General features: G+C 40.7%; 1 protein-coding gene across 5 annotated transcripts in view; it reads left to right on the forward strand.

Annotated features, from left to right (window-relative positions):
• Nucleotides 1-25,043, forward strand: part of FBXO42 (F-box protein 42) — an 88,798-nt gene that overhangs the window by 30,824 nt on the left and 32,931 nt on the right. For all 5 annotated transcript variants that reach the window (XM_082416560.1, XM_082416558.1, XM_082416556.1 and 2 more), the window contains 2 exons: nt 11,194-11,460; nt 15,217-15,333. In XM_082416560.1, coding sequence (XP_082272686.1) covers nt 11,194-11,460; nt 15,217-15,333 — 384 coding nt within the window. The remainder of the gene's footprint in view (nt 1-11,193; nt 11,461-15,216; nt 15,334-25,043) is intronic.

Here is a 25,043-nt window from a genome sequence, read left to right on the forward strand (position 1 = left end):
TCTGGATTTTGAAGAGTTTTCTAACTTAGATCATTTTGGAATGAGGTTTGGACTTGTTCCTTTTTTTCCTTTCTCTTTTTTCTTTTTTTTTTTTAATGTGTCATAAAATAGCATCTTATGTTTTAAACTTTAGCTTCTATGGGAAGTTTTGAAGCTCTATGGTTTGACTGTAATATCCCTAATAACAGTAATAAAATTTGATATATTCCATTGCAGTTTAAAAGAAAAAAAGGTGCTACAGTTAAGTCTTGTTAAAAATACAGACCTTAAGAACTTAGTGGGGGAAACACATGAGTAAAAAAGCATTATAAATTCACCAGCCAATGAGACAAAAGAGCAGCTAAGCTATTTCTAAAAGAAATCAGGTTACATTCATCTTTCATGCATTCTTGCCAGTAGCCATCGTTGTCTCTCTTTTTCTAGCATTTGGAAATGGTTTCCCAGCATGCTGGGAGTTTTAATTTAAATTAGCCTTTAAAAAATTTCAGACTGTATAACTTGTTTAAATTATGGGATTTTTTTTTCACAAAGTAAATAACTAATAAAATGAAATAGCCTGACATAGTAGTGAAATAGTAGTCCCAAAAATATTGGTTCAGGTTCATATTGTCTTGAGGGTTTGTGCATGCGTGTGTTTATAAGGTTTCCGTTCTTGGAAGGAAAAGCCTTTATTCAGAGATTACGATCTTCCAACTTGTTCACGTTTTTAAACGTCCTTTTATGAAACTATGACGATATTAGATGGTAGGATTTGTGGGTGTGGGTAGGTAGTTGTTTTTTTTTTTTTTTCCTGCCTTATTTGGGAAAATAAAAAGTTGTCGGCCCTATCTCAGTTCAAAAACACTTGCTGGTCTGTGAAATTCAGAGTTCTGGGAACCATTGTGATAGAACCTTTCCCCAGAAGGCTAAGAGAATCCTGGTATGCAGTGGTTTTGCATACTCCTCCCTTGTTTTCAGAATGAGGGTACATAATGGCAGAAAAATCAGAACATCTTAAAAATAGTAATGACTTGGGACTTCCCTGGTGGCGCAGTGGTTAAGACTCTGCACTCCCAATGCAGGGGGCCCGGGTTCCATTCCTGGTCAGGGAACTAGATCCCACATGCATGCTACAACTAAGAGTTCGCATGCTGCAACTGAGAAGCCCATGTGCCGCAACTAAGACCCAGTGCAACCAAATAAATAAATATTTTTAAAAAATAGTGATGATTTGCTTAAGTACTATACATTTTATTTATTTTTAATTTTTAAAATTTAAAAAATTTTTTTGGTTGCACCACACAGCTTACAGGATCTTAGTTCCCTGACCAGGGATCAAACCCGTGCCCCCTGCAGTGGAAGCATGGAGTCTTAACCACTGGGCTGCCAGGGAAGTCCCTTATGCCCCATTGTTACCCTCTAGTTTTATTTGTCTTTAACCATCTGAAATCTGTGATTTTATTATTTTTCATTTAAATTTTTGATATGAAGTTTCTGGTTTTTTCAATCAGAATATCTAGAAATGAACATTTAGGTTTTGTTGTTGACTCTGAAATGAATTCATAAAGCTTTGTTTGCTTATTTATTCAGCAGCCTTTTGCTGAGTGTGTATATGGGTGCAAGAAATAGAATTATTTTCTTTTGTGCCCTAAGGGGAGAGGAGGAGACAGACAGACAACAGTATAGTAATTGCTAGTATGAAGGCAGGTACTTAGTATTGTGGAAGCACAGAGGGAGAGGTAAGTGTGCTTTGAGCGTTTCTGCAGCCTGGTGCAGTCAGTTTTGAGTTAACACAGTTTACTACTGTTACAGTATGGTTATTTGCCTCTTTTGCATTTTCTTACTTTCCTAATTATTTTCAAGAGGAAAATAATTTCCAAGCCTAGAAAATTGCACCTTTTAATGAACCTTTTCTCTAACTCTCCTCTGATTTGTACTACACTTCAAATGAAAGCCTTTTGTTTAAAATCACTGTTACAGTTAAATTATTATCATTATTATTTTTTCTGGGCTCTGTATTCTGTTTATCATTATTTTTTATAAATTTATTTATTTATTTTTGGCTGCGTTGGGTCTTCGTTGCTGTGCGCGGGCTTTCTCTAGTTGCAGCAAGCGGGGGCTACTCTTCGTTGTGGTGCGCGGGCTTCTCATTGAGGTGGCTTTCCTTGTTGCAGAGCATGGGCTCTAAGCGCTCTGGCTTCAGTAGTTGTGGCACGCCGGCTCAGTAGTTGTGGCTCTCGGACTCCAGAGCATAGGCTCAGTAGTTGTGGCACACGGGCTTGGTTGCTCCGTGGCATGCGGGATCTTCCCGGACCAGGGCTCGAACCCGTGTCCCCTGCATTAGCAGGCGGATTCTTAACCACTGCGCCACCAGGGAAGTCCTACAGTTAAATTATTACAATTAGAATTACTCTATACTTTGTATATTATTATTGTCTTCTCTTAAAATCTAAAAATTCAAGCTCTTACGAAATATAAATTTTAGTGTTAAAGTTTGTTATACTTTTTTCATTTTATACCACATGAAACATTTTGCTGAACCTAGAGTATATGGTTCTCCATATGGAATTTTCAGAACCTAGAATATCTTCATTGATGATTGAAACCAGTACATTTTTCTCAACCATTTATACTTAGTAAAATCCTTTGGCTGCTATATATGAATATGGGGAATGGCCCTGAGAACTGTACATTTCTGCTACTATTCTGTAACAGTCGTAAAATGCTTTCATTTAACATCAGCCATTGCAAAGAATAAGAAAGTATACTGATGGGTAGTTTGGGGAAATACTTTATTTTCTGTTTCATTAAAGAGACTCTTACTTGGATAACACAGAGATGAGTTAACCATTTAAAAAGAAGAAACCTCACTGCAGCTGATATCTGTTATTAAATTTGGAATGCTTTCTAGAAACAGCTCTCTGAATTTACTTGTCAAAATAGCTCACAGTTTGCTAATAGCAACAGTAGTTATGCCAAATTATTCTATTTCTAGACTTTTTTTTTATCAAAACATTGACTGTCAGGAGCTAAGGAGTCTCCAGATTATGAGCTTCTGTTAATGTAGATAAAATATTAAGTAGTTTGTACATGTGGTAAAATACCCATCGAGTAAAAAACAGTTTTTGCCCTTTTTAAAAAAATTTTCTTTTTTTATCATTCTTTTTAAATTTATTTTATTTTTGGCTGCATTGGATCTTCGTCGCTGCACGGGCTTTCTCTAGTTGCAGTGAGCAGAGGCTACTCTTTGTTGCAGTGCACAGGCTTCTCATTGCGGTGGCTTCTCTTGTTGCGGAGCACGGGCTCTAGGCGCACAGGCTTCAGTAGTTGTGGCTCGCGGGCTCTAGAGCGCAGGCTCAGTAGTTGTGGTGCACGGGCTTAGTTGCTCCGTGGCATATGGGATCTTCCCAGATCAGGACTCGAACCCGTGACCCTGAGTTGGCAGGCGGATTCTTAACCACTGCGCCACCAGGGAAGCCCAGTTTTTGCCCTTTTGTCCTAAAAGTAATTCTGTAAGTGGCAAAGAATATCGTACAGGAGACAGTAACTTGAAAATCTTTCATCTTTCCACCTTCCCCCATTTCATTCTCTGGGATGCTACCTATTCTTCAAAGCCAAAATGCTTGCTTCTGTGTTACTTCCTTCTCATACTAGTTGGAAGCCGTCTCTTCCTTCCCTGAACTGCTAGAGCTTCTTGTTTGGTACCACAGCCTGTCCTGTGCTGGCATTCTTTATGTGTCTTTGGCTCTTACTGGGTTAATCTCTTTGAGAGGAAATAGTGGCATATCTTGTTTTTATAACTCCCATGAGATCTAAGCACAGTATTTTCACATATAGCAAATGTTCCATTGGTGTTTACTGAGTACATGAAGTAAGGTAGAAATTTATATTTTACCATTTTTTCACTTGTTGTAACTTTTTCATTTGACCTAGTACAATGATGATAATAATGGTGGTATATTAATAAGAAGAAGACTTACTATCATATTCGATTGGATCATATTGTGGTCTGTAAATCTTCATTCAACAGTATTTTATATTTTCAAGGATAGTATTTAATACTTAGCTCACGGGACTTCCCTGGTGGCGCAGTGGATAAGACTCCACGCTCCTAATGCAGGGGGCCCGGGTTCGATCCCTGGTCAGAGAACTAGATCCCATGTGCATGCCATAACTAAGAGCTTGCATGCCACAGCTAAGGAGCTCATGTGCTCACGGGCCACAACTAAGGAGCCCGCAAGCCGCAACTAAGGAGCCCATGTGCTGCAACTAAGGAGCCCGCCTGCCACAACTAAGACCCAGTGCAACCAAATAAATAAATAAATATTTTTAAAAAAAATGCTTAGCTCCCATTAGTGTGGCTGGGGTGGGTAACTTCATGAGTTCATAATGATGTCTGTGCAGGGTTGCTACTTTGCCCCTGAAGCTTGAGAGGCCCTCATGCTGATGGATGACTGTGGGTGCTTTCCATTCAATCCAGCTACGCATTCTTTAGTTAAGTCTCAGTGCTTTATTTTACCATCATCATTAAGGTTCTTCCTTAATTGTATTTTTTAACCTTTTGAAATTGTGAAGAATAAGCTTGATTGTATTTTAAATGTTCAATTTCCTTTCAGGTAAGTGAAGTGTATTCTGATTTTCTTAAGAAAAGAAAATGTGTTTACTCCAAGAGGATTGTCAGATGTCTAGTTGTGTAGAAATCAAAGGTACAATTGGTCAGATATTGTACTAGGCAGTGATTGTTACATGGATAACAAAGTAGTTTCATTCCCATCTTGAATTTCTTTGAATCGATTTTAACCCTTCACAAGTTAATCTGTTTCCTCCAATAAGTTCAGAGGAGTTTGTTGCCATCTGCTGTCTTTACAGAATCTTTATGAAGTAGGTGGGGAACTTTCATTACTTAGGGATAGAGAGATTTTCCTGTCTTAACTGTGTGACTTAGCCTGGGTAACAGATCATTATTCCTAGAAACAGTAGCCAGATCTCCCAGTCTCAAAGTCTTAACCTTAATTTAAACTCCAGAAGGGCAAAATATTAGGGTTTTAAAAATTGGTTTGTATTTAGTTGGATATAGTGTAGTAGTTTTTCAAAGGAAAAGATACAGCTGGGCCAAATAAATGGTTTCTCTTCAGTACCATCTCTCTTGACCCAGCAACGGGTCATTGGGTATGGCTCAGGAGTCTGGCAGCAGACTCTCAGGCCAGTGTACACCTTTTGACATGAAAAAATGAAAAACTGTTTCAAAGTGTCTCTATATCCTCTGGGAGTATGAGTGATGATTTCATTACCTAATCATGGTCATGAAAATGAAGGGCTGTGCAAATTGGTTCAGGGCACGTAATTACAGAGGATTTGCATCTGAGCCCATACCTGTGTGTTCTCATTGGCATCTGTGCTCAAAGCCAAGTTAGCAAACATGCCCTCGGGGGCATGAGGTTTGCTGCTTTTATGGACAGTGAAATGGTTGAACAATGAGAATTGCTTAAAACTTGGAATTACAAAAGTATGAGTCCCTTTATTTAGGCTTGCTAATTGTACTTTGAGAAGGTTTGGAAAGAGAGTAAGAAGTTGTTTTATTGAGCCAAACCGATGTATTTTGCTTGGGAAAAAATAGTAATATAAATAACCTTTTGCAGCCTTCATTGATTCAGTTTGTTCAGAAGCAGACCCTCAGCTCACAGTCTGTCAAGATGTGTAAGGGAGCAGTTGTATTTCACATGCTATATTTAATTCAAATGTGAAAGATGCAGCCGAACTCAAGGAATCTGTCTCTTTGGACTCTTTTCCTTGGTGAATTTCAGAGCTGAGTGAGGGTTAAATATATGAGAAAGTCAATAAATAAAGGAATATAGTCAATGGGAGATGAAAAATGATAACTTGCAGGGGAAAGAGTAAGAAGGATTGTGGGAAGTGATATTTTTTCCAGTGGAAAAAGACACTTTTGTGGGAGAGGGGGCAAGAAAAATTCTAATTATTGTTTTCTGTTTTATGTAACTGTACTCTTTTTTAAAAGACTTTTAGAAATTTTATATTGGAGTATATTTGATTAACAATGTTGTGTTAATTTCAGGTGTACAGCATAGTGATTCAGTTATACATATAAATGTGTCTATTCTTTTTCAAATTCTTTTCCCGTTTAGGTTATTACAGAATATTGAGCAGAGTTCCCTGACAGTAGGTCCTTGTTGGTTATCTGTTTTAAATATAGCAGTGTGTACATGTCAATCCCAAACTCCCAATCTATCCCTCCTCCCCCCCTCCCCCCGATAACCATAAATTCATTCTCTAAGTCTGTGAGTCTGTTTCTGTTTTGTAAATAAGTTCATTTGTATCATTATTTTTAAGATTCCGCATACAAGCGATATCATATGATATTTGTCTTTCTCTCTCTGACTTCACTTAGTATGATAATCTTCAAGTCCATCCATGTTGCTGCAAATGGCATAATTTCATTCTTTTTAATGGCTGAGTAATATTCCATTGCATATGTCTACCACATCTTCTTTATGCATTCATCTGTCGATGGACATTTAGGTTGTTTTCATGTCTCGGCTATTGTAAACAGCGCTGCAGTGAACACTGGGGTGCATGTATCCTTTTGAACCATGTTTTTCTCTGGATATATGCCCAGGAGTGGGGTTGCTGGATCATATGGTAGCTCTATTTTTAGTTTTTTAAGGAACCTCCATACTGTTCTCCATAGGCTGTACCAATTTACATTCCCACCAGCAGTGTAGGAGGGTTCACTTTTCTCCACACCCTCTTCAGCATTTATTATTTGTAGATTTGTTTGTTTGGCTGTGCCGTGCAGCTTGCAGGAACTTAGTTCCCTGACCAGAGATTGAACCCGGGCCCTGGACAGCGAAAGCACGGAGTTTTAACCACTGGACCACCAGGGAATTCCCTATAGATTTTTTTCTTAATGATGGCCATTCTGACTGGTGTGAAGTGATATCTCATTGTAGTTTTGATTTGCATTTCTCTGATAATTAGAGATGTTGAGCATCTTTTCATGTGCCTCTTGGCCATCTGTATGTCTTCTTTGAAGAAATGTCTATTTAGGTCTTTTGCCCTTATTTTGATTGGGTTGTTTGTGTTTTTGATATTGAGCCTCATAAGCTGTTTGTAAATTTTAGAGAGAGACTAATCTCTTGTCAGTTGCATAGTTTGCGAATATTTTCTCCCATTCTGTGGGTTGTCTTTTCGTTTTGTTTATGGTTTCCTTTGCTGTGCAAAAGCTTTTGAGTTTAATTAGGTCCCATTTGTTTATTTTTGTTTTTATTTCCATTACTGTAGGAGATGGCTCAAAAAAGATATTGCTGTGATTTATGTCAAAGAGTGTTCTGCCTGTGTTTTCCTCTAAGAGTTTTATAGTATTCCCTCTTATATTTAGGTCTTTAATCCATTTTGAGTTTATTTTTGTGTATGGTGTTAAAGAATGTTCTAATTTCACTTTTTTACATATAGCTGTCCAGTTTTCCCAGCACCATTTATTGAAGAGACTGTCTTTCCTCCATTGTGTAGTCTTGCCTCTTTTGTTGTTGATTAATTGACCATAGGTGTGTGGGTTTATTTCTGGGCTTTCTATCCTGTTCCATTGATCTATATTTCTGTTTTTGTGCCAGCACCATACTGTTTTGATGACTGTAGCTTTGTGGTATAGTCTGAAGTCAGGGAGCCTGATTCCTCCAGCTCCATTTTTCTTTCTCAGGATTGCTTTGGTTATTCAGGGTCTTTTGTTTCTCTGATTTTTGTTTCTCTAATTTTTGTTTCAAAAAATTTAAGATTTTTTGTTCTAGTTCTGTGAAAAATGCCATTGGTAATTTGATAGGGACTGCATTGAATCTGTAGATTGCCTTGGGTAGTATAGTCATTTTGATATGTAACTGTTCTCTTTAGGGTAGGAGTTAGGGCTAGAAATGGAAAGGCCTTCCTCTAGCAAGTTAAGCATGCGGAAAAACAGTTCACTGAAAGTAGGGCAGATGTGGCTAACTATCTAGGATTTTTTATTTAACACAATTTATAGTGAACCTATCACAATACTTCTCTACTTTTGAGGAATGGAGGAAATTGCTGCTGCCCTCCCTCTGCCACCACCACTCTCCCCCAACTAGGAGGATTTAGGCTACTCCCCTACCTTTTTATTTTGGCTGCATTGGGTCTTCGTTGCTGCACGTGGGCTTTCTTTAGTTGCAGCGAGTGGAGGCTACTCTTCATTGTGGTGCACGGGCTTCTCATTGCGATGGCTTCTCTTGTTGCGGAGCATGGGCTCTAGGCACACAGGCTTCAGTAGTTGCAGCACGCAGGCTCAGTAGTTGCGGCACACAGGCCCTAGAGCGTGTGGGCTTCAGTAGTTGTGGCACGTGGGCTCAGTAGTTGTGGCTCACAGGCTCTAGAGCACAAGCTCAGTAGTTGTGGCACACGGGCTTAGTTGCTCCGTGGCATGTGGTATCTTCCCGGACCAGGGCTCGAACCTGTGTCCCCAGCATTGGCAGGTGGGTTCTTAACCACTGTGCCACCAGGGACGTCCCTCCCCTACTTCTAATTAGGCACCAGTTCATCATCATCAAGATTCTAGCAGCCACTTTGCTAGGACACATTGCAGTATCATGAGCTAATTTTGTAGATGAATTATGTTGGGAGCAATTTCATGAGTTTTGACTCATGTTTTTCTTAATGTGATCATTCTTCCAGTTTTTAAGATGTTGTACATAATTAGTATGTGAATTACAGGAGTGGTAGAGGTGAGGTTGGAGGTTTCTTTGCTCTCCTTGCACCACCACCCCCCTCACCTTTTGGAACATTTCAGATCTTTCTCAAGGCCCCAAAGTATATTTCGGAGTCACTCTTCTCTTCCTGTTATTTCTTATCCTTCTCGTTAGTGCTGGAGGGAATGCTGGAAATTTGTAAGGTGGATGGCATAGTGAATGATCAGGGTAGGTGTGTATGGTCAAGGGAATAGATGTATTAAAAAATTATAAAACGAACTCAGATGCCCCTTCAAGAAATGACTTGCTGCCCGTTTGTAAGGAGTGTAGCAAAAGAAAACTGTTAGTCCTTTCAGGGTCTGCCACAGCATTGGAAACAAGATCATGCTCTTCTCAGGGCAGGCAGTGGTGGTGAGCAGAGCAGTGATCTAAGAGCCTCACCTTCTTGCCCAACACTGGAGTCCTCTACCTGGCCGTCCTTGCTCCCGAGCTCTCTGTTGTACAGGTTTTGTCAGATCTGCCTCATGGTCTGATGGCTCCTCCTGCTAAATCCTATTCTTTTCTTCTCATAAGAGTTCTCCCCATTAAACCTTTTTCGTTCCTAATTTTATTTTAGCATCTGCTTCCTCTAGAATCTAACCTGCGACACACTTCTTACATAAATCACCCTATTTCCTTCATTTTACTGTTTTTACCTCAGGCTTTGCATGAGACATCAGTGGTGCGGTATAAATGAATTGCCTGCCTCTGTGTATGTTTTATTTATTTATTTTTAATTTATTTTAAATTAATTTATTTATTTTTGGCTGTGCTGGGTCTTTGTTGCTGCGTGCGGCTTTCTCTAGTTGTAGTGAGCGGGGGCTACTCTTCGTTGTGGTGCGCGGGCTTCTCATTGTGGTGGCTTCTCTTGTTGCAGAGCATGGGCTCTAGGCGCAGGCTCAGTAGTTGTGGCTCACGGGCTCTAGAGCGCAGGCTCAGTAGCTGTGGGGCATGGGCTTAGTTGCTCCACGGCATGTGGGATCTTCCCAGACCAGGGCTCGAACCCGTGTCCCCTGCATTGGCAGGCGGATTCCTAACCACTGCGCCACCAGGGAAGTCCCTCTGTGTGTGTTTTAACTTGTGCTCTTCCTAGAAAATTCAGGGAATACAGATAGCACAAAGACATTTAAAAATACCCATAATATTTTTTAAAAAATTAATTAACTTCCACTAGAGGTAACTGTTAATGGTGGCTTATTTTTTAAAAAATTTATTTATTTATTATTTTTGGCTGTGTGGGGTCTTTGTTTCTGTGCGAGGGCTTTCTCCAGTTGTGGCGAGCAGGGGCCACTCTTATCGCGGTGCGCGGGCCTCTCACTATCGCGGCCTCTCTTGTTGCGGAGCACAGGCTCCAGACGCGCAGGCTCAGTAGTTGTGGCTCATGGGCCCAGCTACTCCGCGGCATGTGGGATCCTCCCAGACCAGGGCCCGAACCCACGTCCCCGGCATTGGCAGGCAGATTCTCAACCACTACGCCACCAGGGAAGCCCTATGGTGGCTTATTTCGGTAAACTTTAGAGAAGTGCATTAAGTGTTCACCTGGGTGAATTTTTCACAAACTGAACACATCTGTGTAACCATCACCCAATCAGGAAGCTTTACCACTACCCCAGGAGCCTCCCAGTCATTACCTTTGGTAACCGCTATCCTCACTTGCAACATAAATTAATTTTGCCTAGTTTTGAACTTGATATAAGCATGGTCATGTAGTATGTACTATTTTGTCTTCTTTGCTCAGTATTATGTTTAAGAGATTTATCCATGTATGTATCTGTGGTTCCTTGCTGTATAGTATTCTGTTGTGTGAATGTACCACAATCTACCTGTTATTTTGGTGGTGGGCATTTGTATTATTTCCAGTTTTTCACTCCTTGGATCTGTTATGATGTTTTCTAGTATAAATATTGCCTTGTGTTTGGTATTATAGCTAGTTAAGCCTGTTATTGAAATATTTATTATCCTCTTAAGTGAATTATCTTGTATAAAAGCTAAAAAAACCTGTCATTTCTTATTCCAATATCCTCAGAATGTTCTTTTTACTCTTTTAGGACCCACAGTTAGTGTTTTCTTCTAAATCTGAGGTCTTGAATCATATTACTGGCCAAGGGAAGCTAGTTGCTGTTCCCTTTGCTGTCTGCCAATCAGATCCTTGAGTTAGAGGAGTTGTTGAGAACAAGTTTTTTGGTTTTATGGTTATACCAGAACTCGGCTGTCACTCTGGTTTTCAGTGGAGAGAAAAAATACCATCAGAAGCCTTTAGGGATTTATTAGATATTTGGGATGGCCTTGGTATTTGAGCTGTACTTGATAAATTAAGGTGGCTCACAACTGGTGTGGGAAAGTGCTAAAGGACAGATTTCAGATTGAGCATCTAAAAGAAATCATGAACAGCTTGGATGCCTTGCCTGAGTTATTTCAGAACTTCAGACAGTGTATACTGATGTTTGTTTCTTTCCCGCTGTAGCTGTCAAGTGGAATGTCATGGCCAGCTCCTCGGACAGTGAAGATGATAGTTTCATGGCTGTGGACCAAGAAGAAACTGTGCTGGAAGGGACAATGGAGCAAGATGAGGAGCCCCACCCAGTATTGGAGGTTGAGGAGACTAGACATAATAGGTCCATGTCTGAGCTGCCAGAAGAGGTTTTGGAGTATATCCTGTCCTTTCTTTCACCATACCAAGAACACAAAACTGCAGCCCTTGTCTGCAAACAGTGGTACCGACTTATTAAAGGTACTGTGTGGAAAGTGGAAAGTTTTATTTATTTATTTAAAATTTGTTTGCAATGATTTATTTTTACCTCCCAATTTCATTTTCTCTTTTCTTCCTTAAATGTATTGTGGTTCTAAAATTTAGTGTTAGATGATTAGCACTGTACATTTTTCTTTTCTCTTTATCCTACCTAATTTTATGAACAGCTTGAATACCATAGTATTTAATCCAATTTCCAGTTTTAAAATGAGGAGTCTTTTTCTGCATATTCTTGGAGTTGATGTGGTAAGTTGTGTTGTTCTTGAATAGGTAGAGTAGGGATGGATATGGATTGACAGTAATAGCTAACCTTCATATGACTCTTACCATTGTCAGGACTATTATAACTGCTTTACAATCCTCATAGCGAACTATGAATAGCTTAAAGTAGCTAATTGTGGTAGATGTGGGATTATGAAAGCATTTACTGCTTGATTTTATCTCTAAACAGCACAGGCCCTATGTATGTCTTTTACCTTTTTTTTTTTAAATTTTATTTATTTATTTATTTATTTATTTATTTATTTATTTAATCAATCTTCGGCTGTGTTGGGTCTTCGTTTCTGTGCAAGGGCTTTCTTTAGTTGCGGCGAGCGGGGGCCACTCTTCATCGCGGTGCGTGGGCCTCTCACTATCACGGCCTCTCTTGTTGCGGAGCACAGGCTCCAGACGCGCAGGCTCAGTATTTGTGGTTCACGGGCCCAGTTGCTCCGCGGCATGTGGGATCTTCCCAGACCAGGGCTCGAACCCATGTCCCCTGCATTGGCAGGCAGATTCTCAACCACTGCGCCACCAGGGAAGCCCCTCTTTTACTTTTTAAATGAGTTTCTCCTTTTTTTTCCCCCTCCATTTTCTAATCAAGATTTCAACTTTGGCTAAATGTTGAGGTTACTAGTTGTACTGTAGTTTTAATTAATAGCAGTTATTTGGTTTCATTCCATTTTAGGTGGAAAGGGCCCATTTTTTGAATGAAGATGACCGAGCCAGTTGAATAATCTTTGATCAAAGCAAGGGTCGTATCAATTTTTTTCTTTCCTGTTGGGAACAAGGCAGCCAGAGATACGAGAGAGAAAAACTTTTAGATCAGAATCAGTCTTAAAATCTTTTCCTCAAATCAGAGTGATTCTCTGAGGATTAGGTTCCCTGTCATTTGTCCAAAGTCCAACCTAGAAGGCTAATAAGGACCAGCTGTGTTGAAACTGCTTGCTGGGCCCTGTGCTCATCTGCTCACAACTGGTAATACTGGTATGCACAGCCTGCTTCTGTTTGCAGAGTTAATGGACTCTTCAGGAGAGATTGGCTCCCTACACTGTGGAAATAGATGGTTTCACCTCTAAAATAGAGGTGGAGAGGGCTTCCCTGGTGGCACAGTGGTTGAGAATCTGCCTGCCAATGCAGGGGACACGGGTTCGAGCCCTGGTCTGGGAAGATCCCACATGCCACGGAGCAACTAGGCCCGTGAGCCACAACTACTGAGCCTGTGCGTCTGGAGCCTGTGCCCCGCAACAAGAGAGGCCGCGACAGTGAAAGGCCCGCGCACCGCGATGAAGAGTGGCCCCCGCTTGCCGCAACTAGAGAAAGCCCTCGCACAGAAACGAAGACCCAACACAGCCATAAATAAATAAATAAATAATTAAAAAAAAAAAAATAGAGGTGGAGAATCACAGACGAGGGGTGGTGATCTAATCAAATATATGAATTTATTCTTAGGTTTTATTTGGCATTCTTACCATTTTGATCTTCCTTTAAGAGAGAAGAACCTTAACCTAGTACTTGCAGTCTTAGATCTTCTGGGGGAAGTCACTGCCAAGACAGCCTTTTTTCCCCTCGATCATTATGTATCTGTCGTTTATTCATTACTGCCTTACCTCATGTCAACATCTGCACATCTGCATTACCTCACCAGTGCGTAGTTGGCAGTGTGGTCACACATTAAAAATGGGCATGTCTTTTTTTTTTCTTTTTTTAAACATCTTTATTGGGGTATAATCGCTTTACAATGGTGTGTTAGTTTCTGCTTTATAAGAAAGTGAATCAGCTATACATATACATATATCCCCATATCTCCTCCCTCTTGTGTCTCCCTCCCACCCTCCCTATCCCACCCCTCTAGGTGGTCACAGAGCACTGAGCTGATCTCCGTTTGCTATGCGGCTGCTTCCCACTAGCTATCTATTTTACATTTGGTAGAGTATATATGTCCATGCCACTCTCTCCCTTCGTCCCAGCTTACCATTCCCATTCCCCGTGTCCTCAAGTCCATTCTCTACATATGCGTCTTTATTCCTCTCCTGCCCCCAGGTTCTTCAGAACGAAAAAATGGCCATGTCTTTTTAATATTCCATTTCTTAACTGTGAGTTCAACCAAGGGATAATGATCATCATTAGAAAACAAGTTCTGTGATCCTGCTTAAGGATCCACTAAGGTGGCATAAATTCAAGAATGATACAGTCTTTCAAAACAAATAATTGGGGCTTCCCTGGTGGTGCGGTGGTTGAGAATCCGCCTGCCAATGCAGGGGACACGGATTCGAGCCCTGGTCCGGGAAGATCCCACATGGCGCGGAGCAACTAAGTCCGTGCACCACAACTACTGAGCCTGCGCTCTAGAGCCCGCGAGCCCCAACTACTGAGCCCACGTACCACAACTACTGAAGCCCACGCGCCTAGAGCCCGTGCTCCGCAACAAGAGAAGCCACCACAATGAGAAGCCCTTGCACCGCAACGAAGAGTAGCCCCTGCTCACTGCAACTAGAGAAAGCCGGCACACAACAATGAAGACCTAACACAGCCAAAAATAAATAAATAAATTTATTTTAAAAATTATATATATATATCTATATATAAAATTGGTTGTACTCCTCATTCAAAATATTTCTCTTTGAAATAAGAAAGTAATTTCATGTGTTGGGAAAGCAGATTGTTCCAGAAGTATAAAGCTCTCACTTTTTTTAAAAATAGACTTTACTTTTTGAGAGTGGTTTTAAGTTCACAGCAAAATTGAGCAGGTTCGTAGATTTCCCGTATACCCCTGCCCCCAGACATGCACAGCCTCCCCTACTTTCAACATCCCTCACCAGAGGGGTACATTTCTTACAATTGATGATCATACATTGATACATCATTGTCACCCAAAGTCTGTAGTTTACATAGGGTGTACATTCTGTGAGTTTGGACATATATATAATGACATGTATCCAGCATTATAGTAAAAACTCTGATTTTTTTTTAAAAAAACAGCTTTCCATAGTTATAAATTCATCGTTTCATAATCCACTGTCAGCTAATTATTACTCCTTGTTTAAGATGGAGAATACTTGGTTGCCATGGTCTAACCATAGATATTTACTGAACAGCTATTATATTCCGGAGAGTGTTTTACCACACTTTTTCTCACAGAACTAAATTATCTCCCAGCCCCTTTGCTTTGGAGTAAATAGCACCAATTATTTTGATGTGTTGTCTCATGATATGATGTAAAGGGGAGCAGATTTTAGGTGTGAGCTGATTTTGTAACCTTGAGGGAGTCACTTAACCTTGGTAAAATGAAAGGATTTGATCTTCCAGTTTTGAAATTCTGATTGTTTTCTGTCTTTGAATGAAAAAATCAAAGAAATTTGGAGTTCCTCAAAGAAACGTATGTCTCATAAAAGTGATGACAATTAATAGATGCAGTTTTAATAATTTGATTTACAAGTGAAGAGTCCAGGCTGAAGCATTTGTTATTTTTGTCTTTAGGTGTAGCCCACCAGTGTTATCATGGTTTCATAAAGGCTGTCCAGGAAGGAAACATTCAGTGGGAGAGTCGGACTTACCCTTATCCTGGAACCCCAATCACTCAGCGGTTCTCACACAGTAAGTATTTACTGTGAAAGCAGATCCCATCCTGCCTGTGGTCGTGTTTCCAAAAGCTACTTTGGAGGCTTGTATTTTGTCTGACTTTTTAATGAAGAAAATGTTAAATAAGGGTTTATATTAATTTTACAATCAGACTTAGGGAAGAGCATGAGCCTAAGTATATTGTAGGCACTGTGATATAATTTTATATTCTGCTTTTTCATTGGATTTTTGTAGTATCTCTACTCCAAAGAGGTCAAGGTGTTATGCTTAGGTTTTTAAACATTTGACATCATGTAAGAGGAAAACAAAGGAAAGGCATACATGAGGGTTTTTCTGGGATCCTGCTTAGGGAGTAGCCAGAGCTTAGCACTAATTTTTGCAATAACTTTTTATCTTAACATAGTGTATGTTCAGCAAACACTGAATTTGACTAGGGTCACACAAAAATTTTGAACATGAAGGATATTGATTATAAAATACAAATTTAAGTAGTAAAATTATAAATAAAATGTTTTGGCAAATAGACAATTTAGAGTTTTTGACTTCTAGAATTTTTTTTTTTTTTTAGGATTTTTAAAAATTATTTTATTTATTTATTTTTGGCTGCATTGGGTCTTCGTTGCTGTGTGTGAGCTTTCTCTAGTTGTGGTGAGTGGGGGCTACTCTTCATTGTGGTGCGCGGGCTTCTCTTGTTGCGGAGCATGGGCTCTAGGCACAGAGGCTTCAGTAGTTGTGGCACGTCGACTCAGTAGTTGTGGCTCGAGGGCTCTAGAGTACAGGCTCAGTAGTTGTGGTGCACGGGCTTAGTTGCTCCGCGGCATGTGGGATCTTCTGGACCAGGGCTTGAACCCATGTCCCCAGCATTGGCAGGCGGATTCTTAACCACTGTGCCACCAGGGAAACACCGACTTTTTCTAGAATTAACTCTCCATTTTAATTGATTTTTGTAGGTGCCATTTTATTCTTTTTTTTTTTTTTTTTTCGGCTGCACCCCACGCCTTGCAGGATCTTAGCTCCCCCACCAGGGGTTCAACCCAGGCCCTGGCAGTGAGAGCACCGAGTCCTAACCACAGGGCCGCCAGGGAATTCCCGATACCATTTTATTCTATTAGTGATTTATATCCCTCCATCAAAGTGAGACTGAGATGTGATCTATCTTAGGCCACAAAAGCTGTATTTATTAATGGTTTTACATAAAGAAAGTTCATTGAGAGGAGAGGGAAGCCTCTTAGAAAGTTCTCAGAATCGCTGCTTTAGTTATATTACTTCTGTATTCAGAAACCTTCAGGACTTCCCTGGTGGCGCAGTGGTTAAGAATCCGCCTGGCAATGCAGGGAACACAGGTTTGATCCCTGGTCCGGGAACATCCCACATGCCGTGGAGCAACTAAGCCTGTGCGCCACAGATACTGAGCCTGTGCTGTAGAGCCTGCGAGCCACAGCTACTGAGCCCGTGTGCCACAACTACTGAAGCCCGCGCGCCCACAGCCCATGCTCCGCAACAGGAGGAGCCACTGCAATGAGAAGCCCACGCACTGTAATGAAGAGTAGCCCCCACTCACCGCAACTAGAGAAAGGCTGTGCACAGCAACGAAGACCCAACGCAGCTAAAAATAAATTAATTTAAAAAAAAGAAAAAAAGAAACCTTCAGTGTCTATCCAGTGCCTACAAGATAAAAACTTAGTCTTATATTTAAAACCCTCTTTAAGTTGACTTATTTCTAAATTACCACTTCATCTCCCAACTTTTCCCAAGAGCTCTCCTCTTTCAAGTTGTCACTTTGCTGTACTTGATTCTTCCTCTCTAGAGTATTCCCATCCACTTAGCTGAAGCCTGCTTCTCCTTGAAAACTCAGTTGAAGTTCTAGGTCCTTTGGGAAACCTTTTCTCAACTCTCTAGCCCACAGAAAAATTTTTCCTGTTCTTGAGCTTATGTCTGGAATACTAATTTGGCACTTAACTCACATTGTCTTTCATTGTTAACTTGTATGTTTGTGTCTTTTTTTTTTTTTTTTTAAGCCATATTTTGAACTCTTGAGGGGAAGGAGAGTTATTGGTTATCCATGTTGCGTAAAAATTACCTGCAAACTTAGCAGCTTAAAATAACATTTATTATCTCACAGTGTTCCTGAGGGTCAAGAATTTGGGAGTGGCTTAGCTGGGAGGTTGTGGCTCAGGGTCTCTTATGAGGTTGTCGTCAATCTGTCAGCTGGGGCTACAGTCACTTGAGGGCCTGACTGGGGCCCGGTGAATCTGCTTCCAAACTCACTCAGTAACTGTTGATAGGAGACTCAGTTCCTTACTACATGGACCTCTCCATAGAGCTGCTCACAACTTGCCAGCTGACTTCCCACAAAATGAGTGATCTGAGAGAGAAACAGAGACAGACACTAAGACAGCAGCCAAGGTATCTTTTACACCCTAAATCTCTGAAGTGAATACCACCATCTTTTCTGTTCTATAAGTCACACAGGGATTGACCAAGGGTGTAACACCAGGAAGTGAGGATCCTTCGAGGCCTCTTGGTGGTTGACTACCCCAGACCATATGCTGTACTCTCATATCCAGAGGAGAGTTCAGTAAATAATAACTCATCATTGTCTTTGAATTGGATCTAAATAGATCAAAGGAATGGGTCAAACTAGTTGCTGTGATTTCAGTTCTCTCAGGGAGCTATTTTTATGCTGTTGTAAATCCCCTGGAGCAGTAGATCTCAAAGTGTGATTCCTGGACTTTGGGGGAGGAAGGCATCTATGAGACTCTTTGGGGGATCTGTGAAGTCAGAACTGGCTTCATTTGTTTTAATCTGTGAGTGTGTGGTAGTGAAGAACACAGTGGTCACTAGAGTAGTTGAGTTCCCTTACCTTGAGTCATACACAGGCTGCAGCAGTTTTCCCCAGCATTGCTTTGGCACCGTTAGTGCACATGTCGACACAGTGAAAAAAACAATAAATTACTACTTCTACAACTACTACTACTACTACTAGTACTCATTATTATTATTATAAAAGTAGTTTTGAAAGAGTCTCAAATGTTTTCAGGAGTCCACAGACCACACTTTGATCTTCACTGCAATAAACTCTACATGAGTCCTTGCTGAGAACATTTAATGAAATTACAGGAGGATTCATATTAGGTCCAGTATTTACTGTTGAGGGAGGCGTAACTTCCGTTACCTACAGATGATTGGAATGAGAAGCAGAGACGAGGTTTCTAAAGACAGGACTTTTTTTACGATGGTGTTTGGAAACAAGTAGTTTTAGAACCCTAAGTGAGGGAAATCAAATGAAATCAGGGTAAAATTGAAACTAGAATAGGAAATAGGGGTGAATAATTATCATAGAAACAGTGTGGCTTTCTGATGAGAGGGAAAAAAATAGTTTTCAGTTAACTAGCTTTCGAAAAAGAGTATTACCACAAAATAGAGGCAGTTTTTTGAAGGGGAAATAGAAAGGAATAGTACTATGAGTAAGCTCACAGAAGCTCAGAGATTGGTGGGTTTTGATACTTGTTTTTGCTTAAAATTTTTTTTCATTTCCTTACTTGGTATTTTCATTTCCTTACTTGATGTCCAAGAAAAGGTGTCTCACTGTCTTTCGTTGTCTCTTTCGGTCTGTCTCTTTATTGTTTTCTTACATCAGTCTCTACATGCTATCTAACTGGCAAACTGAAGAGGATTATTACAGGGAATGGGCAGTTTTCAAAATAGGTTGAAAACAAGGCATTCCTTTAATTTTTTTCCTTAGCTCCTTCAACTTCCATCTCTATATTTCTCCCTTTAGCTCTATTTTATTCCATGTGCCTAACTCATGTTGAGCTTGAGATCCACATTTCCAGTTCTTTGCTCATACTGCCACAGATTCATAGATGTTTCATATTTAGTGAGCCAAAAGTAGAATTCAGTAGTTTCCCCCCAATTTTCTCCTCTCTCTAATTTAGTTAATGGCATTATCATTCTCTCAATTATACAAGCTTGAAATCTTGGATTAATCCTCAATTCTTCTCCCTCCCTCAACAACAAAAGTCAACTCTTGTTGTTTCTGTTCTATCTCTGCAATCTCTCTCATATCTTTCCTTTTACCACCCCCACCATTACTCACACTTATGACTTAATCATTCCATCTTCCCTAAATTTTTTTTTTTTTTTTTCTAAATCTTTTCTTTCCTTCTTTCTTTCTTTCTTTTTTTGGCCGTGGCATGCGGGATCTTAGTTCCCCAACCAGGGATCGAACCCGCGCCCCCTGCAGTGGAAGCGTGGAGTTTTAACCACTGGACCACCAGGGAAGTCCCCCTAAGTCTTTTCTAAACGATCTTCTTGCCTTTCTTCTCTCTTCATCTGAACCTGGTCTAGACACTTTGCAGCCATCTCCAAAACTGGGGACAGTGCCACCTCTTAGGGCATCTGGAAATGTGTAAGGCCATTGTTTATTGTCTTGACTGGAAAGTACTACAAGCAGTTAGTAGGCAAGGACCTACTTGGGTTGCTAAATATGCGGTGAATGGGATGATCCTGCACGCAAAGAATTGACTTTCTCAAAATGACAGGAGCTCCTGTCGGGAAACACTGCAAATCTGAACCATAAAACCAGCCTTGTCACTCCTCTGCCAAAAAGCCTGAGCCTTTTTGCACCGCATGTAGAAGTTTCCACCCCACCTGGCATTCACCAAGCCTACCTTTTCAGCCTGACTCACTGCTGCATCCTTACACAGCCAGGCTCTACCCACATGAGATTCCTTGTTTGTCTTAAACTTCCCTACCTCATGGCTTTGCTTGGATGCCCTGATTTCATTTTCCCTTCCCCTCCCATTCCTCTTTCGCCCCTAGACTTGTTCGCCTCATGTTAATTGATTGAAAATGTCCTGACCTCTAAAATCCATCTTGGAGACAAAGCCAAAAGCCACCTTCTTTCACACTACTCTCAAATTCCCCACCATGGAGATTAAGCTCTTCTCTTTTTCTGCTTATACTCCTTTAATACACTCTTCATACCTTCTTCTTAATGTTTATTACCATCTGTCTTTTACCATAATTATCTGTGTAAGAGAGGCTGCATGCAAAGGAAGAACATTAGACTAGGGAAGCAAATTCCTTGGCTCCTCTAATCCACAATTTCCTCATCTGTAAAATGCGTATGATAAATTCTCTTTATGCCACAGAGTTGCTAGGAAATTTAATTGAGGAAACACTTGTAAAAATACATTTTAACCTGCCAAATTATAGGACGATGATGATGTCTCCTCCACAAGATTGCTGTCTACTTGAGGACAGCCAGGCTCCATGTCTTAGACGTCTGTGCACCTTTCACAACACCAGGTTCATAGTTGACGTCTATTCTGTGGAATTGTGTAACAAAGATACGAGGGATAGAGCTTCTTTCTTATGTAAAAGTCTGGGACAAAAAAATGCAGGGAAAGTAAAATGAAGGCAGTTCTCCTGGTTATTTGATGAGTGTGTGCATGGCCAATCATGCAATCCTTGGTTAAGGTAGAACGTCCCTTTCAGGTCGATATAGGGGTCTGTTGAATCCCCAGCATTATGTTTTGAAAAACCTTTTAGTGTTTAGGCTCCAAATATGGTCAGGTCATTCCATACACTTGCTAATCTTGCTCCTGCAATAGCCAGCAGGCCCAGACTGGATAACCAACCTTTCTTATTCCATAGTTACGTAATTACAGGCCTTATCAAGTATGTCCTGGCTTGTAGATGTGAGACACATGACAGCATAGTCTCTAAGCATGGGATAAATGCCTCAGGACCTTTCCCTGGAGACAAGTGAGGGAACAAGAGAATTTAACCTCTGAAAGTGCAAAAATTAGAGTTCAGTGAACATTAACCTAGTGACTACCAGGCACCATGGAAAATATGAAACAACTGGAAGACCTTGAACTTCAGAGGATTATAATATAGTAGGAAAATATTCAGAACACTGAGGAACTCTTTGCTTGTTGTGGGTGTAATTGTCCATATTTGACTTGTCTTCGAGTAGGGATTATTAGATTTTTTTTTTTTAATTTATTTTATCTGTGGCTGTGTTGGGTCTTCGTTTCTGTGCGAGGGCTTTCTCTAGTTGCAGCAAGCGGGGGCCACTCTTCATCGCGGTGCGTGGGCCTCTGACTATCGTGGCCTCTGTTCTTGCGGAGCACAGGCTCCAGACGCGCAAGCTCAGTAGTGGCTCATGGGCCCAGTTGCTCCGCGGCATGTGGGATCTTCCCAGACCAGGGCTCGAACCCGTGTCCCCTGCACTGGCAGGCAGATTCTCAACCACTGCGCCACCAGGGAAGCCCGGGATTATTAGATTTTAACTTGAGGTATGTGACTTGCAATAGTTGTTCGTGGAGCAGTCAAGCACATTTCAGAGAGCTTGAAGAGATCTAGCAGTTGGAATAATCACATTCTCAATGTTATTTCTTAGCAGAGTAGTCATACCGTACTACGAACGGTAACTTGTATAGCACATTCCAGTGGTCTAGATGTTCTGAAAGGAGAATGTTCTGTTTGGGTGGAGAACTTTGGTAAAAGGAAGTATTTACTTGAGCAGTGGTGTTTGCTTAAATTCTTAATTTTTTCTGAAAGGCCCATTGAACTTGGGTCCCCAACCCCCACCCAGACCAACATGTACGCATCTTAAATAAAAATAGGCAAACAGAGTTCAGTAGGATGCTTAAAATATTTGAGTGTATTATTGATGGCTGTTTCTCATTCCCATTATATCTGAGTTCTAAACATAGCTGCCTAAATTGACTCCCTTCCTCTCCAAGCTTTGTTGATAATGACTGCTGGATATTGAAACTACAGTGTGTGAAACTTGTCGTTTCAGTCCCATTAGCTTTGCATAGGGTTTGGGCTGTACCTTCCTCTTCCAGAAACCTTTGTTTGCTCAAAGAGAAGCAGGAAAATGCCAATTGCCTTATTTTAGTATGGGATTAAAATACACGTGGTAAGGACCTCATGGGGCCCAGCTGCTGGCTAGGTTTTCAGTCCAAATAGAGAAGAAGAATGTTTGCTACCTCTTTGAAAAATAAAGGCGCTGTGCTTTTTTGCTACACGAAGGAAGCAGCTGCCAAGAGTTGATCTTTGAGGAATAGTGGGACATAAATGAGCTACTGACTCTTTTAGTTATGAAATCATGGATTTGTCTTATTAAACATTGTTATAATGAACATCAGTTAAGGTTTCAGAAGCCAGCGGACATTGCTAATTTCTGTTCTGGGGTTATGGATTATCAGGTGGAAGAGAATGTTCTTTTATGCCAGGCACCAGTCAGTTCAATTCAAAATTGCCCCAGTTTGTTGGAGTAGCTAGTTCAAAAAGGTATGTATGAGAAGACCAAGATTCCTGAAGCTCACCTCCTTTAGTGGAGATTAAAGTGTGGCTTCAGTAATTATCCTTTTTGTTTGTTTAATGTCATCTAACTTGATCCTTTGTTATTTGCAGTTCTCAACAAACCTGAAACATGAGCAGTGGACTTACATAGGGTTTTACTTCTGTTTTTTTTTCTTCTTCTTTTTCCTTTGGGCCACACTGCTTGCGTGATTGAACTTGGGCCATGGCAGTGAAAGCACAGAGTCCTAACCACTGGACTGCCAGGGAATTCCCAGGATTTTACTTCTTAAGAGACTTTCTTATTGGGATGTTAATTAAAAAACTGATTTAGATATGGATTAGAAGTTATTTTCAAAGGCAAAGAAAGTCAGTAGGAAAAAAAAGGGGGGTGGGGGAATTACCTGGCAGTCCAGTGGTGAGGACTTGGTGCTTTCACTGCGGGGGCCCGGGTTCAATCCCTGGTCAGGGAACTAAGATCCCACAAGCCTCAGGGCACAGCCAAAAAAAAAAAAAAAAGGAAGAAAGTCAGTGGAAAGTGTAAGATCATTTAAACCTTCATATACCATTGTAGCATGTTTGAGTTCTGGGAGTAATTAAGTATTTTGCAGATATGAGCCTGTTGATGATTAAATGGTATTTCATTTCTTCACATCTCTAGTTTCTTTAATTTCTTTGTTAATTTGAAAAGTCTGTACCTCTGTTATTGCACAGCGTCAGAGATCAGATTTTTTTTTTAAGTAAACTTTATTTATTTATTTATTTTTGGCTGCTTTGGGTCTTCGTTGCTGTGCGCCGGCTTTCTCTAGTTGCGGCGAGCAGTGACTACTCTTCATTGCGGTGTGCAGGCTTCTCATTACGGTGGCGGTGGCTTCTCTTGTTGCAGAGCACGGGCTCTAGGCGCGCGATTTAAGTAGTTGTGGCTCAGGGGTTCTAGAACGCAGGCTCAGTAGTTGTGGCGCACGGGCTTAGTTGCTCCGCCGCATGTGGGAACTTCCTGGACCAGGGATCAAACCCGTGTCCCCTGCATTGGCAGGCGGATTCTTAACCACTGTGCCCCCAGGGAAGTCCCAGATGTTTTGGATTTACTCCTTCCACTGGCTGAGATTACTGGGTGTAAGTGACTGAACACATTGCTTTTATTATCTCTTAACAAATCCAATTTTTGGACTTGGCTTTCCTAGTGTAGGGAGTCCTTAAAGGCCTATCAAGTGGGCTGAGTTAAGAAAAAATAAAAAAGGAGGGTTATTCCCAGAGCTAGTATATATCACAGAGGTAATTATAGCAGTGGTGTTTCCCTTTTTCTGAACTTGAATAAGTGGTGCCAGAGTTCAGAAGCGATCTTAGAAACAGTGGTGTGCTAAACTGAACAAGACCTACAGATAAACTGGATGATCACTGAAGCCATGCACTAGTGGGTTGAATCTCTGAATTTCTTTTCCCTTTCCCCTTTCTTTTATGTGACGCTTAACTGTTTTCGCCTAGTTTCACATTGAGAGGTCTGTTTTTCCCAGTGGTATGCATGAAATGAATGAAGTTTGGCTCAGCCCTTTTCCTGAAATACAAGATGGTAAATGCAGGACTGGAAGGAGCATGGTCATCTTTTGCAAAGGACAGAGGCTGAATGAACGTTCCAGTGAGAAGCAAGGTGGCAGAGCTTAGCTTCCATGTTTCTTGTCTAGACTCTGGCTCTGGTCTTTCTGGTTTTAGGGGAACAGCCCCTCTCACAGTCATTGACTCTTTTCTTCAGAATAGTGCCCATTGGTGAGGTGTATATAATCACCTAATTAAAAAGGCTTTTCTTAGAGACCTTGGTGCTTTTTAACTGTTACTTACTGCATTGGTTTTCTATTCAGCACCAACCAGTCGGCCTTGGTGGCTTTTGGATACACACCAGGAGCTTAATGACCTTCATGTTTTTTCTCTCAGTTGTTTGGGGACCATACTACTTCTGAGATCGCCGAGCTACATTGGTTCTGTATGTGTGGTTACTTTATGGCATTGATTAAAATTGTTTTCTTTTCTTTTGAAATTTTAAATTTTATTTATTTATACATACAGCAGGTTCTTAAAATTGTTTTCTGTCATTCTCTTTCATATAAAGTCTTGTTATTGTTTTGTGCCTCATGTTTCATTTGAAAGCAAAAGCAATAAGAGGAGGACGGGTGGAGAGAAATGGGAGGACAGAGTACTTCTGTTAGCGCTGACTATCTTCGCCTAGCCCTAGATGATAATGGTGCAGATTTAGATTAATTATGCAGCTGTGCTGAAATTTCACTCATTGAACACCCTTAATCTGAATTCTTGTGTTCTCTTGCTAGAATTATACTGTCTTATTTAATGATATCATTGTCAGTTTGCTTAGTGTGCTCAGAAATAACATAATGTTTCCGTAGCTTTTCTCT

This window comes from Balaenoptera physalus, assembly GCF_965194825.1.
Source record: "Balaenoptera physalus genome assembly, chromosome: 1".
Taxonomy (NCBI): domain Eukaryota; kingdom Metazoa; phylum Chordata; class Mammalia; order Artiodactyla; family Balaenopteridae; genus Balaenoptera; species Balaenoptera physalus.